The sequence below is a fragment of the Ambystoma mexicanum genome, chromosome 8 (assembly GCF_040938575.1).
Source record: "Ambystoma mexicanum isolate Mex_15411 chromosome 8, UKY_AmexF1_1, whole genome shotgun sequence".
Classification (NCBI taxonomy): Eukaryota; Metazoa; Chordata; class Amphibia; order Caudata; family Ambystomatidae; genus Ambystoma; species Ambystoma mexicanum.
Genome location: NC_090929.1, coordinates 625737042 through 625756122, shown reverse-complemented (window position 1 = coordinate 625756122; position 19081 = coordinate 625737042). Strand labels below are relative to the sequence as shown.

The 19081-nt window shown below is 47.5% G+C and overlaps 1 protein-coding gene across 12 annotated transcripts in view; it reads left to right on the top strand.

Annotated features, from left to right (window-relative positions):
- EIF4G3 (eukaryotic translation initiation factor 4 gamma 3) overlaps positions 1–19081 on the top strand; it is a 4880525-nt gene that overhangs the window by 3928396 nt on the left and 933048 nt on the right. For all 12 annotated transcript variants that reach the window (XM_069610350.1, XM_069610349.1, XM_069610345.1 and 9 more), the window contains one exon: positions 4531–4648. In XM_069610350.1, the coding sequence (XP_069466451.1) occupies positions 4531–4648 (118 nt within the window). The remainder of the gene's footprint in view (positions 1–4530; positions 4649–19081) is intronic.

Genomic DNA, 19081 nt, shown 5'->3' with positions numbered 1-19081 from the left:
TTGAATTTGGAACACCAGATCCCTTAGACCATACTGATGTGTCATACAGACAACTAATGTCTAGAGTCGTACAATATCTGGGATGGAGTAGACCCGCGCCACTTTTTAAGCATGATGATCTTACAGATATTTTAGATAAGGGACCTCTGGAGGACCCTTTTCTTCTGTTTCATGTAGCCTTACAAAGGTGGGTCAATGCCAACTGGGAGACGCCGGAATTCATTCCAGCATTAAATAAAAAATTAGCAGGCAAATACAGAGTTTCAAGCCGTAAACCCTGTTACCCAAGAAAACATCCAACTCCAGAATGTTTGGTGGTACAGGTCGCCACATCCATATCTAAATAGAATGCATACTCAACAACGTCCCCCGACAGGGATGACAAATAATATGATACCATTGCAAAAAAGATCTTCTCTGCGGATAAGTATGGCCCTTAAGTCAGCAAATGCCATGTGTGCACTGGCTAAGTTCACATTTACCCTATGGGAATGTATATCAATGACGGGTGAACATATCCCCAAAGGGGAAGAAAGAGACGGTTTCTTAAATATTGTTAAGAATGGATAGGATGCAATGTGTGAATCCCTTCAGACTGGTCTGGACTCTGCTGACGGTATCAACAGAGCTATGGCGACTAGCATGCACATATTTGCCTGTTTGAGAAAGTCTGGTTTTGCTCCAGATGTTCAATCCAGACTTCTGAACATGCCCTTTGACGTCACACATTTATTTGGCAGCAAGGCTGACGAGAACCTGGAGAAGCTGCAGATCTCGAAGGCAGCAGCCAAATCCCTTGGTGCTGCAATCAGACAGCCACAAACTCGCCCCACTGGAACAGCTTGGAGGGACAGGTCCTTTTGCGATTACTCCTCATTTGGAAGAGGGAGAACACTGTCGAATCATAGAGGTCAGAGAAGATTCCCCCGTGGTGGACGGGGAAGCTGTGCTAAGACAGGAAGGACAAGTTCAAGATGGTTACTCTTTCTCAGATGCTTCAGGCCCTCCAACTTCAGGACTGGATGGTATCATTGGACCTTCAGGATGCTTACTTTCATGTGCCAATCCATCACGAGCCCAGAAGGTACTTGAGATTCGCCTTTGGTGGTTCTCATTATCCATTTCGAGTTATGTCATTTGGGATGACCTCCGCCTGAGGGTTTTCACCAAGTTGATGGAGATGGTGGCAGCGGGTCTCAGGAGAGGGGGGATTCACGTCTACCCCTACCTGGACGATTGGCTGTTTGGGGAATGTTCTCCTGAACAGGTCTTCGAACATCTCACCTCCACCTGCCACTCCCTCCACAGACTGGGCTTCTCCCTCAACTTCAAGAAGTCCCATATGATACCATTTCAAAGGCAATTCATCAGGGCAGTCCTAGATGCATCCTTGGGAAAAGCCTTGCTACCCGAGCTGAGGGTTCAAAACATTCTGCAGATGGTCACCAAATTCCAGAGTGCCCAGCGTCTTCTGCCCATTGGATTTGTTGAGGTTGCTTGGCCTCATGGCATCCTGCATTTTTCTGGTGCCGGATGCTCCCCTGGGAATAAGATATTTCCAATCGGCCCTCGGGACTCCATGGTTTCAATTCTCAGGCAGGATGTTAGACCTTCTTCAAGCAGAGTCGCACAGGGCCTTCTGTGGTGGGCCTGCGAAGAAAACATTCTGAAGGGAGAACCCTTTTGGAGATAACAGTAGTTACAGATGCCTCACTCACGGGATGGAGAGCACATGCCAACGATTTGACAATCAGCGGTCGTTGTTCTCCATCGGAGTCCAAACTACACATCATCCTTTTAGAGCTGAGGGCAATCGGACTAGCGCCAAAGGCTTTTCTGCCCTCTGTATGGAAAAAAACTTCCTAATAATGATGGAAAACAAGGTGGCCATGTACTACCTCAACAATAGAGGAGGTGTAGGGTCACTACCACTGTGCAGAGAAGCAATGCAGCTCTGGTTCTGGGCAATTCGAGAAGTAGTCTCCCTATCAGCAGTTCACCTAGCTGCACAGGAGAACACAGTGGCGGACGCTTTGAGCAGGCAGAGCACAGTCTGCCACGAGCGGAAACTAGCTCATGAAGTCCTTCAAGAGATCTTCATCCTTTGGGGAACCCCTCAAGTGGATCTGTTCACGACCGTTGTCAACCGGAGTAAGTGCGAGCTGTACTGCTCCAGAGAATTTCCCCCAAGAGGAGCTCTACGGGACACGTTCATATTGGACTGGGAGTTCCCACTCCTGTACGTATTTCCTCCAGTCCCAGTCATTCCTTGTGTGATCAGGAGGTTGACAAAGTTCGGGAAAGCCATGATTCTAATTCCTCCGGATTGGGCCAGGAGGACAAGATACCCGAACCTTCTGAACTTGTCCATCTGCCCTCCAATACGTCTGCCACAAAGAGGGGGCCTTCTCTCACGAGAGGCGGGTCGGGTTCTACATCAAGAGGTCAAGACACTCAACCTTCATGTATGGTTTCTGAGAGATTGAGATATGAGGATTGGGACCTCCTAGCCGACGTAATGGAGATTTTGCTTTCGGCCAGAAGGCCAGCCACGAAATTCTTATACCGCTGCTGAAGGAACCAGTTCTACAGGTGGTTTAGGCATAAGAATGTGGACCCTTTTACATGCAGCACACCTATGGTGTTATCGTTCTTGTTACACCTGGCTAATCTGGGGTTCCAGGTTGACACAATTAAAGGGTATCTGGCAGCGCTATCTATTTTCAAGCCCTCCTCTGAAGAGGTATCTTTCTTCAAAATACCATTAGTGATTCAATTTGTGAAGGTATTGACAAATGTATTCCCTCCGATCCCATTTCAAGTCGTGTTTTGGGATCTTAATTTGGTTTTGTAATTTCTCATGTTTGCTCCATTCAAGCCTAACAATTCCTGCCCTCTAAGATTACTAACTCTGAAGATCATCCTTTTGGTTGCTCTTACATCAGTCCGTAGGGTGAGTGAACTCCAAGCCTTGTACTGAAAACCTCCTTAAACAGTCTTTTTTAAGGGTAGAGTGGTCCTTTTTCCCCTAGAATTGTGTCAGAGTTGTATTCAACTCAAAAACCATACTTCTGTCGTTTTATCCTCCACCACATCCTTGAAAGGAAGAGAAGAGATTACACTGACTTGAACTAAGACATGCACTTATCTCCTACTTATCCAGACTGTCTAAGTTAAGACAGGATGATCAACTTTTCGTTGGTAACACGGGCCATAAGTTGGGTATGGCAGTCACCTTATACAGGTGGATCATTTTAGGAATTTCTGAATGCTACAGAGTAGTGGGAAAAGCTCCTCCTGATGGTCTCAGAGCTCATTCGACCAGGGGCATGACTACTTCCTCTTCCTTACAGAGGCGAGTCCCAATTCAGGATATTTGTGCGGCGGTCATATGGTCCTCCGTCCACACATTCACCAAGCATTATAATCTGGACTCTTCCTCAGGCTGTGAAGGTTGTTCTGGGAAGGCAGTGTTTCATTCTGTACACACAAGCCAATAAGGAACTCCTAAATTCTTATTTGAAACTGAAAATTCTAACTCCTCCAAAAATGCAGTCATAAGAGGTATCATAAAATGAGGAATATGTGGGAGAACACAATCCATTTGAAGAACAAGTTACTTTCCTTTGGTAACATTCTTTCGATTGGATGTTCCTCCCACATATTCCTCATTGCCCCTCCCACACTACCCCACAGTAGAATATCCTTGTTATTGCAGTTTACGCTCTTTCAGGGTGAGTAACTGTCTGACGTAAAGTACATCCAAAGAGAAAATTGGAAATACACATAAAACGGAACTGAAGCCAACGGTTGCTGCACGTGCTATATACCAGTGATGATGTCGACATCGGCCCTCGAGGGACATCAAGTCCACAGGCATCAACACGAAGCGTCCACTGCTGGAAAAATTTTCCGAAGCAGCTAAAGCTGTATATGAAGATATCATAAGATGAGGAATATGGTGGACAGTCTTTCCATTGAAACTTTATCCATCAAAACTTTTTTCATCAAACTTTTTCCAATGGAAATATGTTTATCAAATGCATATTTGTGTGGGGTAAAGGGTACATTTTGTTTGGGGTGGGGTTTTAAGGGTTCAGAACTAGAGGTTAAAGGGGGGACCCCCCCCAAAAAAATGCATTAGATGAAAACTTTTTCGTTTGAAAAGATTAGATGGAAAAATGTGTTGGGATGGAAAGCTATGTAACCGAGGAATATGTGGGCGGGACATCCAATCAAAAGAGCGTCACTACGGGTAAGTAACTTGTTCTTCTGGCAGGTTAGGATTTGTTTGTATCAGCAATGGTTTTCAGATCGTCAGTTGTTGGATGGAAGAGGAAGTTGTATCTCATAATTAAGCATTTGTGAAACTTACTGAAAGTAACCGTTTTATGTCTCATCGACTCTGTTCCCACACTTTTAAGCAGTAAAAAGGATCTGTGTACTGCAACCAAGCAAAGAGAACCTGCATATGTTTCTGCCTTTGTCCTATCTGTAGATCAATGTTTATTCTTGCTTTATCATTTGCAGAGTCCCTTCGACCTGGTGCTACAAGCTTAAACCGATTCTCAGCATTACAACAGCCAGGCTCCTCTGTGTCTCCTGCACCTACCACCTCTGAGTTTGATTCACAAAGGACATTAATCAGGTGACCAGCAGTTTACTTGAACAATTAGAAAGCGTATGCATTTTTCCTCCAAACTGCGCACCCTTATTTCTAGTGCAACTCAAAAAGGAAAAATCCAAATTATGTCCCTAGCAGAACCCATCATAACTTAATTATTTCAGAAGTGGGGGCAAAGGAGTATAATTCCATAACTTCGACAGCATTAAGTCTCACATAGATTAGGCATGGTTCCAACTTGTGCTTCCTGACCATTCCAGAAATGGTGGAATTGCACCCTGACGGTTTTCCATCAATACCTTTTTTGCCAGAATTTTTCTTCTAGACCCATGTGTTCCTAGAGAGTATCTAATGTGGGTACTGCTCCACTGAGTAATTTAATCCTGTATCCCCATAGGTTTTGTACAATTTAAATAGGAATGTGAAGTTGGTGCATTGTCTAGCAGGTTGTAATCAAGGTAAATGTTTATAGGCCACTGAGGGGTGGCCTTTCTTTTCTTAGATGCAGACAAACCCAGCTACACGAGTCTCAATCCATCAAAGATATTAGCTTCTTTTTGACTTGAGTTCCAATAATCTAGCTGGGTGAAGTATTAAAGGTCTAGTGATTTCCAACTGTACTTTGGGTTTGAGAACGGGATTGGGGGATCGGGGTTTCGTTTGACCATAATTTGCTAGTTTGTAGATTTCAAATTTCTGCTATATATTGTGAAAACAAAAGGTAAAAATGTAACCAGATTCACATTGTCCTTTACTTTCTCTAACAGTGTTGGTGGATCTGTTAGAGGTTGTAGCCATAATCTCGAAAGGGTATGTTTTCCGTGTTGGGATTTGTAAGGAACTCATGGTGGCAACAGTAAAGACAGACACAAGTGATCAGTTCAAGTGTGTTTATTAAACTGTAAATGCATGGTGGAAAAACGCCTAACCTATATCTAAGATGGGAGCAAACTTTGACTATCAAATGAAAAATAAGCCAGTCCTTGTGGCGTCCTGTCCAATTAAAAGGCCTAAACTTAAATAAAAAACATTATCAAATCCTTACAACTAATTACAGAAAGAGTGTGGGATAGGGTTTTTAATAAAGAAAGAACTGTTCACAAATAATAGGTCAGGATGTGATTGCCGGGGTTCTGACTTCCCCATGTTTTGAGCATGGGACAAAGTTGATCTATTGAGCACGGCACACGCTCAAGCTTTCCCAGTACGAGCCGACAGTTCCGTACCAGCTATCAGGTTCTTCAATGGTTACGTCTCTTTTCAATGAAAAGTCTCTTGCCTTCGAGGCCTGATGTATCCAACAAACAAACACAAAGTTCTGCTTCATGTATACCCTGGGTGATGGCTTCCCCCCTCTGTTCCCGTCTTCCGGGTCATAGACCCTTCACAAATCGTATTCAATAAATCAACCATACAGTCCCTTTTCCAAAGAACTTTGTTTGATAACATCTCACCCCTGGATCTCCCTCTTTCTGGCTCGGACCCAAATGACAAGGAGGACAATTCACTTCCTTGGTCTTCTAATACTACTTGCATTCACAAATCCTAATGTCTTTTTAAGCAGTTCTTCGGGCTTCACCCCTTTTTGTCACCTTCCCTCTGCCAGGTTCACTCTCGCCAACTTTTACAGACAGTTCACTGTGGACACCCCACGGTCGGGTTCACTTCTGTCAACACACTATTCATAGGGACTTCAGGTTTCGACCCCTTCTCGTTAGCATCCCTCTGTCGGCCGGGTTCACTCTTGCCAACCTTTGCAACACACTGTTCATGCGCTTATTTCATCAAGCAGGATTCATTTCCCTTAGCTTTGCAATCCTCTGTCGGTCAAAGACTTTTGACGGCACAGAGGATTTTACAAGACCACCCCTGTATGACCACTTTGACCTCTTCTCGCCTTTTCCCAATGCCTTTTGGTTACGGTAGTTTCTAACATCGGATACTCGCCTAGAGTTTCCTGCGTGAGTACCCACGTGGTGCCAGACTCCTCTGTTGCTGGTTCCCCCCCCTTTCATCAAAAATATCTTTTAGATTTTCAAAGTTCACAATTAACCGTTGGCTATTTTTCGTTCAACACAGTTCGGTTTCTTATCGACACTCCCCACGACTAACCGGCTGTGATGGACCGCTTGCCTTTCTTTCTCTTTGAGTTTAGGTTGGTACCACGGAGACCAGCGTCTTTCCATGGCTTGGTTACCAGCGGAGGAGGGTCTCATGTAGCATAGAAATCTGCTGCAACACACGCTGGCTAGTGTTTGCGGTCTATTGATTCCTTCTGCAGAGGTTTCACAGGCCTTGGTCGGAAAAGGGCAAGGTTAGTTCTTTCCTTGTCACCCTCTCGGTCTGCGTCGCCTTTCTCCTCCTCTTGAACTGCCGTGCTGAGTTAGCTCTCACATTGCCCGGTCTGCCTTGCTCGTCTTGTGCTCCACCTTTTATCCCTGTGGGGAAGGGAAAGAACCTTCAAGTGTGTGTGATTCTGGTCAGTTGCCTGACTTTGCCTGATCCTTGTATTGGACATGTCAGGTAAACGGCTCTGTTGTTAGTCTGTTGTCTTTGGTATTGCGCAAAAGTGTTTGTGTCGGGAAAGGGGGGCAGTGTTTTGGAATATCATAGATGGTAGGATGGGGAAAATGTGTTGAAAGAAGGGGGATACCGCGTCTCACCATTTGTGTCCCACTCCCACAGTACCCCCCCATCCAGGTGATCCTCCCTCACTGGTCCACCCCCAGGAACTGGATCCAATAGCGATGGCTGTGTCCTGGCCACCTGGGTGGCAGATCCCCGGGGACTAGCCAGGGAGACACCTTCAGGTTTCTCACAGATTCTCTGTGGCCAAAGATTTTTGTTTCATTCAAGCAGTTTTATTTCATGTGCTTTTCAATGCGGGCCAAGTATTCTTTGATGATTCAATGAACCTGGGCCTTTTCCAAGCAAAGTTGAATCTATGCATCACCAATGTACATCCAGAAATGTACCTGCTAGAGCGAGATGTTCACTGCATGTTGAGGTTTTTAAATGGTTAATAGCAATTTCCAAAGTAAGCATTACTGGCAGACACCGAATGTGATCTTTTATTTTTGCAAATTATGGCGTTAGCAGATCCAATTTGGACTTCTCGATTATGTTCAGAAAGCAAGGAATTAATCCTCTTCAATGCTGTACCAGGTAACTCTGCCTGTTCCTCCAAATGGTGGACATGGATCATCCAGCCCCCAGTATTTTATATAAAGCAGATAGGTTGAGTAATATCAGAACTGAAGGTTGATCACAATCTAATGCCCATGTGAAGGTCTTCCCCGATATCGCTCAGAGCAGACTCTGTCAGAATGTAGTTTGACAATTATTGTGTATGTTCTCACTACATTTTACAGCTGCAAGTGACATCAACTCTTTTGATGATGCAGCTTGGGAAAAGGAAATTGGAAGTTGGATAATGATATATGATATGATATGGCATTTATAACGCACCTATACACAAGTGTTTCAAGGCGCGACGAGGCAAGGGAGGGGGAACAGAGCGAAGACAGAGACAACAATCTTACTAGGCCAGGTGACATTGAGATTGCGCAAGGGAGGGGGGAACGGGAAGAGTGCGGGGGGAAGGGGACGGGGCAGTGCAGTGCATAGGATAAACGGTAAAATAAATCAAACAATGAATACAAAGTATGGGCAACTGGTGGCAGTGCAAGGGTTAGTGCTGACATCAGGTGTCACGTGCTGGTAGGGGGCTGTAGGGTAACAGAAACAGTCCCTGAGTGCAAGGGTTGCCAGGAGAGCACTGCAGGTGTGCAACTGGCAGGGAGGGGACCTGGGCCCGAGATCAGAGGGCAGACCAGTGCAGTTTGTTTCAGCCAGGAGATCAGCAGGGGAGAGGAGGAGAGAAAGCATATGCAAAGAGGAAGGTCTTGAGGTGCTTCTATAACCGCAGATGGTTCTCCTCAAGTTTCAAAGAGGCAGGGAGGCTGTTCCAGGGGGAGGCCCCAGCAAAAGAAAGAGATGTACCACCAACTCGTTGCTTGGAGAAGCGACTGACCCTGGGGGAGTTGGAGGCGGATGAGCGACGAGCTCGAGAAGGAAGATATTTAGGAAGAGAGAGTTGAAATTATTGAGACCACAGACCCCAGAAGGCCTTGTGGACAATGCAGAGGGTTTTGAACTTACTCCTTGCCGGCACTGGGAGCCAGTGCAGAGATTTCAGTCCTAGAGAGATACGATCCTTGGGCTTGAGGCCAAGGACAAGTCTTGCAGTCCTGTTTTGGATGAGTTGCAGAGAGTAGAGTTGGTTTACTAACGCTAATGGCTCTGCTGTTGGTTTATTGAAGGGGCTATAATGGCATCTGTAAGTGTCAAAAACTGTGCTGTGGATTAGGGAGGTATTTCTGTGATTCTGCATGTGTAGGCTGTAAGTTGCGATGTTCTCTTTGAGGAATGCTGCAGCAATACACATTTAACACACATCTTTGAATAGTAGCCATTTAACTACATTCACATATTTTGTACTGCAGCTAATGTCCCATAGTTATGCCTCAGAGAGTATCTTCAATATTCTTATGTGAGTGATCCTCGTCAGCAGCTTGACTGTTAACTTTTATTTCTACTAAAAATAAATGAGGACTTAGAAACTGCATTCATCTAATTGCTGTGTGCCATTTGGACTGGCAAAGATTGTAGGGCCTATTCATCTAACCTTTGTGACTTCCCGTTTTCCTGCCAGTACACATTAGGGGAAACGCATTCTTCTGGTCCTTGAATCCTTCATTATTTCATAGAAAGCCCAAGAAGAAAGGTGCCAGAGTACTATTGTTAACATGCTTGAGCTACAGCTTTGTAAAGAGAAATTTCTTTCTTCTGACTAATGGTCTGCAGGAGTACTGACTAATGTGACTACTCAGTCCCACACTATTACTAAAGCAGGAGTGATCCCAGTCATAAAGGAGAAACTGAAGCAATCTGAATTTTCTACCTCCTTTCCCTTTGAAGGGCAGGCTATACACTCCTGTAGGGGTGTGAGCTGGCACAAAAATAAAACAAACAATAGTACTATGGTATCAAATAAAAGAAATGTACAACTAAGATTCTATAACAATGCTAAACTTTAATTAAACTAAAAGTTCATACAACTAATAAGAACTCTACTAACCTACCCATGTAAAGGAGAACATAGAGAATGCTGACTTTGTAATGAAAGGGGCACTGGGCATTTTGACAACAGGTGAAAACGGGCAAGAATTTCAGCAATGTCAAATTCAAAAGACTTGAGCGTGTCGAGCCAGGCTTGTAGGTGCTTTTCCCTTAGAGACTGTCAAGACTTGTTGAGTTGGGCTTCCCCAAGGAGTCAAGTCAGTGGTTGAGGCCGCTCTGCTAAGTAAGTATTTTGTTTCAGGTCGAGACAGTGGCTTCAAGGGTCGAGTTGCGTTAAGCCAGCTCAAAGTGGCGAGCGAGACAGTAGCTTACAGTGAGTTAAGTTGATCGAGTCATGTCGAGAGCATGAGCTTCATTTGCACGAGTCAGCATTGTTATGGCTACAAGTGGATCAAAGGAGACTGAGCCACTTAGAATGTAAAAGACAGCATTGTAGGTCGTGTGGAGGCTTGAAGCGAGTAGAGCATGGTCAAGCCGGCTCCAAAAGCATCTTGAGGTGGGACTGGAGACTAGGCTTTGGGCTGTTACTTGGCTTCTTAGTTGCTGGGAGTACCAGTCCGGGTTTCCACGGGCGAAGTGAGTATTTTGTTCTGCCCTTGCATGTCAGAAAGGTTGCCAGAGAGCACCTGCAGTGGTGCTTATCCTCCAGGGAGCAGGATCTTGATTCCACAGTTCATGAAGCAAATAGCCCTTAGTCTACAGCAGTCATCTCAAATAGTCCCCTCGGATGGTTAGGGGAAAGAGTTTGCCTCTTTCTTGGATACCTGGGTCTTCATCTCTATATCATAGGACTTTGGTGCAGACTGTACTCATGGATCTTCCTTCCTCTGTCCTATGCTTAATAAATATAAAAATAAATAAAATTAAGGGGATTGCCTCTATCCCTTTATAGAGGCAAAATACCACAGCTGATTGGACCATTGCCAGACTTTTTGTATAGGACTGGTCCGTGCTGCTTTAACAATAGTCCTTTGCCTTCTGATGTCATAACCAAGAGTGTTCTGTCTGCAGGAAGTGGGCTCAGGAAGCTTAGGAGCCCTATGAAATCCAGAGATTATAGAAACCATTGCCCTCTGGAAAGTCCTCTCTGGGTTACTCTAATTCACACCCCTTTCATATTGTCAGACAGAAGAGGAGTTTACAGTAACCTGCATCCTGGTGGTAGCTGCCCATTCTACTTCCAGGGCTGTCTTTGAATAATTTATTCCCAGGTACCCCCAGGAAGATTTCCTGTTCCCTGCAGAAGGTGACAAGCTTCCTCGGGGGAGATCAAATGGAGGGTGTCCTCGGCAGAACCCACATGGTTGTATTGGGTGAAACACAGTGCAGACAACTGAATACACATACAGCCCTGTCAGGAATGATTTACTGGCCACTGAGCAGACAAAATGACAGCAGAGGCTTTTAGCCTTTTTAATCATGTAGGCGCAGGAGTCATCATGTCAAAACGGGCATGGCTTCTATTTAGATATTAATTTATCACCAGATGCTGGAAAGACTGTTAAGATGTGGGGTAGGCTCTGACCATAACTACACAGACCAGCTGTGGAGCCACATAGGTTAGACCAGGAAGCTTAATTGTACATATATACATTTGTATAGGTTCTAGTTACTTGCAGTATGCACATCACAGCAGAGACGTTTTTATGGGAGGGCAAAAGGGGCGCTTGCTGAGGCTCTAAACCCATTGCCTTTCTGTTTCACAAGTACATTCTGCCTTGATCAATTCACCATGTATTGCTTTCTGTGTTCACTGTGGTATACATAGTCTGTGTGTTCCTTACGGCATAACTCTGTAGCATTATTTCCTTCCTGTGGATATTATGTTGATCAGTGCAATAGGCAACAGTGAAATGCATATTGATACATTGAATGCCACAATGGTTCAGAAGTTAGCTCAGTGTGTGAAGCACCCATTGCAGAGATATGTGTTCATAAGCAAAATTAGAATATCACATTCCAGCAAGGCTGGCTGAGCCTTTCCTATGTCTGAAGTTTATAAATCTGGCTGCATATGTTCTTGGTTTTGCAGAACATCATCTGCTATTATCAGCAATGTACCTGCACCAGATAGAGGTTGCTATAAAAACTAACATGTCACCCGTATGGTGAAGGTCTAGAAATTGGTTTGTTAGGATGGGGTGTTGTAAAACCTAGGCAATCGACTCCAACAAGGGCATAAACTGTTAGTCCAAGAGGTGAATAAGTATCCAAATTCAAGACTATGGCCCTCATTACGATCCTGGCGGAAAGTGACTGACCGGAGCGCCACAGCGTAAATAGCGTTTCCGCCATTGCACGAAGGAGCAAAGTGCGGCCCATTCCGACCCATCGGGCACGAGCACCACGCCACAGCGGAAGTGCAAAGTCCGCGATGGCGGAAATGACCCCAAAACGGCCCACACCGCCGCCGTACGGCGCCCTAGGTGCAATACCGCCACCCCTCTTAGCGGTCACCGCAGTGTGCGCCTACCGGAAAGTACGGTGACCGGAAATATACGGAAACGGAAGTAAAAACATGGGCCCGGAACGGGAAACATCCCGGCGTACACCTATAAAACCACTAAAACCACACAACCACTAAAATCACTACCCTGAAACACACCCCAACCCGTCACCCACCCTAGCGAAACCAAGACAAATGGGAAAAGTAGCGAAGAAAGCGTGCGACCGCAAGCGGCAGGTCCACTTCTCCCGTGAGGAACTCACCGTGCTAACAGAGACCCTCCAGGAGAATGCTGCCGTCGTCTTCTCCACGCAAATGACCAGAACGGCACTTGCAAACAAGAAGACCAAATGGGCTCTGGTGGCACAGCGGGTAAGTGCGGTGGGGACCGCACCCCGCACCCCACAGCAATGCCGCAAGCGATGGGACGACCTGCGGATACGCGTCCGCAGCATACTCTCTGCCAACCGCAACATTGCCACAGCCACCGGGGGAGGTCCTGAATCACCCATCAAGTTGACCCCCTGGGAAGAAATCTGTGCCTCCACCATCGGAATGGAGAGCATAGAGGGAGTCGGAGGGATGGAGAAAGGAGTGCAGACATCCGAAGATTCAGGTAGGTGGGCCAGATAAAACAATGCCAAATCCACACAGTCCATCCATGTGAAGTACCATGCGTCCACATAGTGCAACAGAAACACATGTCCAGGAGAACGTCCACACACATCGGCCTGATAGCGCACGTTAAAACCCACAATAAATACATAAATAATTAAAAACCCCTAATACACGCACTACACGTGCAGCAGGCACACCCAAACTGCAGGCTGCCAAACAACTGCACCCTCACTCCACACACAAATCAAAGCACCTCCAAGGACCCGACCCAAATCACCCTCAGGTACCACCCCAATGCATGTGATACAATGCCATTCCAATTCCCACAGACCCATCAATAACCCTCGCCCTCCTTTACTCCACCACAGGGTCCGATCCAAACGACGAGCTACAGGACACCCCTACCAGCACACCTGCAAAGAAGGCCAAGACCAACGGCCAGAGACCCTCCACCTCAGCTGCACGCATCAAGACACGGCAGCAGCACAAATCAGGTTGCAGCACAGAGGAGGGAACATCAACAGGCACCCCAGCAGCCAGCATGCCCACAACACCACCACCACAGGTCCCCCCAATGGATGCCACAGAAGGCACTGCCTCTGGTGGCAGCAGCACCATAGGTGACACCCCATTGATGGCAGCATGCTCCGACACAGAAAACGGGGATGTCGAAGTCAGATCCATCCATGACCTGTCCCAATCCCCCTGTCTGTCCCATCCCGTACAACATGAGGATACCACGCAGGGGCACCCACAAGACGACGACTGGCCATCCCCCACAAGCCCTGTGGCAAGGCAACATGAGGACAACAGCCCCTCTGTGACACCCCCGCAAATGGCCATGGCCCAGCAGAGGCAACAGTCCCTCGACCAGGTAATCGTACAACAGCAGCAACTGGCCACACTCCTCAAGGACCATGCCGATGAATGTGGGGGCACTAAGGCAGACATAGAAACATCAACTGAGACACTTAGGGCAGAAATGGAGAGAGGTACAGAGACGCTAAGGGCACAAATGGAGAGTAGCACCGAGAGCCTGAGAGTCCAAATGGAGAGTAGCACCGAGAGCCTGAGAGTCCAAATGGAGAGAAGCACCGAGAGCCTGAGGGGGGAACTGCATGCGACGTCCAAAGACGTATGTGCCGAACTTGCCGCAGTGCGCCGTGTGCTCACTGAGCTCTCACAAACCCTTAGGGACATGCATGGACGTGAGCAGGCAGACACATCATCCGTTGCAGGTTCCGTCCAGGGCAGCCCCCAACGTAGATCTGGAAGGAACCTGCGCTCCACAGGCAGGGGTGCCCCTGATACCCGCAGAGTGGGCTTGCAATAGCGACAGCCCACTGACAATGAGCATCTTTGGACACTGGTGTTCGGGGGGGAGGTAGGAGGGTGGAGGGGGTGTGTTGGGCTCACTTGGGTGGCGGGTCGATAGGGTGTTCAACATGACATCACATATGCCATAAAAAGTGCACGATCAACCAATGAGATGTGTGGACATTGATCTTTGTGTACTAGGCCATCATAGGCGTACAGTCCATATTGTGCATGTCCCAGACACACACAGTGCCACGAGTCCCGTGTCCATGTATCAGCCACCAGGCGTGAGTGCTAGAAGCATACATCAATGAGATGCTGACGAATGTCACGGGCCTCCGGTGCCTCGCAGACTCCATGAGGTGCTGCCACATCCCCACCCTCATCATGACCATCATCAGGTGCTTGCAGTTCTGCGTCAGGGGGCATGGGCACATTTCTACGTACGCACATGTTGTGGAGCATGACACATGCCATGACCATCTTTGCAACCTTCTCATGGCGGTACAGGAGTGCCCCGCCAGACCTGCTGAGGCAGCGGAAACGAGTCTTCAGTAGGCCGAATGCCTGTTCAATGACTACACGGGTACGTGAGTGGGCATGGTTGTAGTCCTCCTCATGCTGGTCCCGTGGGTTCCGGACTGGTGTGAGGAGCCATCTCTTCAGTGGATATCCAGCATCACCTGTATGTGGACGAGAAACGTATGATGTGGAATGCCATTGCTACGTACGCACACCCCCGCCCCTTCCTGCCAGGTCATTGCCAAATCACATACCCCACATAATCATGCATGTAATGAGACTCACCGAGTAGCCAGGATCTGTTCCCTGCGTGTCGCTCCATGTAGCGTGGTATTGTAGAGTTCCTCAAGACCATAGAATCATGGGTTGATCCAGGGAATCGGGCACAACAATGTGTAATGATCCTGTTGGAGTCACACACCATTTGTACATTCAGGGAATGAAATTGTTTTCGGTTGCGGTACTGGGCCTCCATGGCATGTGGGACGACCAATTCCACATGGGTGCAGTCGATGGCACCAATGCAACCTGGTATGCCGGCAAGTGCATGGAATCCCACTTTTGTGTTGGTAATTTCCTGCTCCGAGCGTGGTAGAGAGATGTAGTCGTCTGCGTGCTGCAGGAGGGCATCGAGCACTTGAAATAGTGTCCGTGAGAACAGTGGCTGAGAAATGCCATGCAACTGTCCGACTGTGTGCTGGTAGGTGCCTGTGGCCAGGAAGTGGAGTACAGACACCACCTTCAGTAGGGGTGGGATGGCGGTTGGGCTATCTATCATGCTGACAAGGTCAGCCTGTGTCATGTCCACAATGGCGGCTATGGTGTCCCGGTCCAAACGGTAGAGGGTGTGGATCTGCTCAGCAGTGAGGTCGAACGGATGTGCTCGGAGGCGTGGGATTGCGGGCTGCCTGCGTGGTGGTAGTGGCTGTGCTGGCGGCCCTTGCTGGCCCTGCCTTGGCCTCCTCCTCCTCCTGCGTCCCCTCCGTGCGGCCGGTTGTAGTTGGTGTTCGTCTTCTTCTTGGAGTTGGAGTAGTTGCAGTGCTATCAGGTCCCCCAGGGCCAACATCGCGAGTCCTGCCGGTAGCATTTCGGTGTGGTTGTGGGAGGAGACTGGCTGTGCAATTTATGTGTTTTCAGGCTGTATGGCCTCCACCTGTGGTGATTAATTCCACCTGTGCAAACTGCTCTCCCCTTTGGCCGAGCACGTCCCGCGCACAACGCTGCAAATCGGGGAATGGCATCTTGCTATTGCAATCATGTATTTGTACCCGATGGCCGTGTAACATTGGTTGACATGTTCATTCTGCTGTGGTCCCATTGTTTCCCATACTATCTGTGCAGTCGCGAACAGACTTGTGAAGGGTCAGTGGAACGTAGTACTCGAGTAACGGTGGGCCCTCATGCATCACTGTACCGAGTTGCAACGACGGGCGGGGCGTCCCATTTGTGGGTGAAGGCAGTTGCCATTTTCACACACAGCCGCACTCGATGGAATAATTAGTGATTTCAAACGGCCACAGATGCCTTTTCGGCGTGATGTTGCAAATGAGGAATTCGAAGGGCGGCGCTTTCGGTTTCCAGCTAGCGGCGAGGAGATGCCCACAGGTCTGACTGCAAATATAACGCTCTATTGTTCAATGTCCTTGAGACAGGGCCCATGGCGAGGAAGCAATGATTGATATGAATAGTTTGGGATGCGCAATTGCTACGTGGGCGATGAGGCCGGACGTTCCCAAATACATGTTACTTCACTACACTGGAATTACGGGCTGGGGCACTGTGGATTTTGCAGGCTGCATAACGCACAGACTCAATGGATGTTTCTAATGTTATGTGAGTAATTATTCAGGCGTTTTGATTCCGGGATGAGGGAATGATGAATGGATGCATGGGCAGGTGATTTGATACAGAGTTTGCCATGTACAGGGCTTCTTGGGATCTATCCGCCTCCCCTACGCTATGTGATGCAGGGCTGCCATAGTGGGACCATCGTCTATCTGGCCTTGTTGAGCCCTCCCTGTCTCGACGCGCCCTCAGACACTTGTGTCCATGCACGTTAACATTCCCATCTGATGGATTCTGTTTTGACAGACGCATGCACAGGTACACTCGTTTGTGATGGTGTTTGCACCTCGATATAGATGGTTATGAGTCGCAAGTGGTTTTGGGGTGGTGATGATCCTTTGGAGTGGGCTAGCATGCATATGGCTGTGGATTTCGTGTGATCATTGAAGTGAGTTGTTGGAATGTGGTTCTGATGGCCATTCTGTTCTTTTTCTTTTCTTTTGGTTGACAGGTATCTCCTCCCCTTTTGCCACTGCCATCTGTATGCCACTCCTGCAGATGGGTTTTACTCCCGACACCTGCTGCTTCGTGTTAATCAGTGGAGCAGCATTACGATCTTATGGGACGATCGCCAATGGCCCACATGCCCTTACGCAGTACTGGTGGCTCGGAGCAACATTTCGGCCTTTCAGCTGGACTAGTGCCTCCCCATTGGGACGGCCCTGCGGTTCTGTGCGCTTCCATGTTGCCTTCTCGTACGTTAATGTGGCTCTGTGTACCATGAGGGAACAGGGCGACACACAAGTAGTGGCTGGTCATTTCTTGCGGATGCAGCCCACAATGGTGATTAGTGTTTTGGATTTCATGGCCTGATGGCTGTATGGGCTTGGTGACTTTGATGTGCATTAAATTTCTATTCTGATTTGGCCCGTGTAGCGTTTTTCTTTGCAAGTGATGTGGCATATGCCTATTTGGGGGGCGATGTATTGTGAGGAGATCTGCATTGGGTTCCAGCTTCGGAGTTTAGTTGCGTGGTACTGTACTGGGCGCGTTTGCCTACTAAGCCCGTGAGGTCAGGGATGGGGGCTGCCAATATGACAGTTTGAATGTTGTCATGCTCAGGGGCGGGGGATTGGGTTTTGTGTAACAGATGCCGGTCAGCCAGGTGGACTGGTGGAATGATGTGATTCTCGGAATATTGCTGGTCACAGGTGCCTGTGTTTGCGTGCGTTTCTTGGTGGGGGACTGTGGTCATGTCCATTGGGATGGCTTCTGTATTCGTGCCATCTGTGCCCTGCAGCTCCCATTGGCCCCTCTTGTGTTTCTTTTGTTCGTTGCCATGCATGGGTGACTTGTACATTTCACTGGTTGCATTGTGACTTCATTGCACCTACGGGGAGTTGTACTTTGTGGGCAGGGAGCGGTGTACAGGCACTCAGTGGGGCCGTTTACGGTTGATTCGCGATGCCGTACTTCTCACCATGGCGGAATGGTACATTACGCCATGCCTGATGGCGTTAGGTACATGTCCGCTAGGGTCGGAATTGGCGTACCCTTGCGCCATGGTGGTGTTTGCGGTTTCGCATGGCGCGCGCGCGCGTGCTTGGTGCAGTTAGCGTTGGCGTTCACTACGGTGTCGCTAATGGCTTCGTACTTTGCGGTGACGGGTCATAGTCGCACCGAGCGCTATTCAATGGCGGTATTGCATTTCCGCCATCGTTTTCCGATTTCCGCAAGGGTCGTAATGAGGGCCTATGGAACAAAAGTGTTCATGCTTGTATCCTGATTTGCCAGCAGATGATACAGTGATCCTGGTCAAATCATCTAATCTATCTTACATTACTGTGCTGCCTTCTGTGTGGTTTGCCTTCTTGCATGCTGCTGTTGTCATTTAGCCCATTACTTGATCTTTCTTCTTATGTAGGCCATTTGGGTGGAAGGGTTTGTACACGGAAGTGAGTGGACCAGATGTTGCAGGCCTCAGGCAAGCATATTTTAAGGTCTGCTTGTTTGACACAAAAAACAGTTCACTTTTTGGTAAAAGTCAAAGGTTTTTATGCACGTTTATAAATGAAAATGTCACAAGCCATTGTTTTAGAAGTATTTAAAGCTTTCAAATACAAAAGACAAACCCAGGTTAAATTTGTTAAATCACATCGATTGGTATGCTGGTACTTGTATACTTCCCTTGATGATGGAGAGAATGAAGCTAGAATCTTTCCCATTTCGCATAACACCCTTCTGTAATATTTTGTCTAAAAATTGTCATGTTTGGTAATATGATTTGTGTACTTTTCAAGTCTGATTTTATAAAATTAGATTCTTTTCCAGTTCTTACTATGAACTAAAACAAAGAGTTCAAATTAAGAAATTGCAGAGTTGGCACAAACCCGAGCTTCACCCTTTAACCAATGTGTGATTCTGGGCATCTCAATTAATATTTTATTGCCTAACCTCTCAATATTGCCAATCCCTATACCTTTCAAAATTGTCAGCAAAGAGCTGAGGACGTTGCTGTTAGGCTGTGGTGAGTGAGGAGTATACACAGACTGCATTTCTTACTGCTGGAAATTAACTTTGCCTCTGAGGAGGAATTGGAATTGAGGAGGTGCGTGTGCCTGTACCTT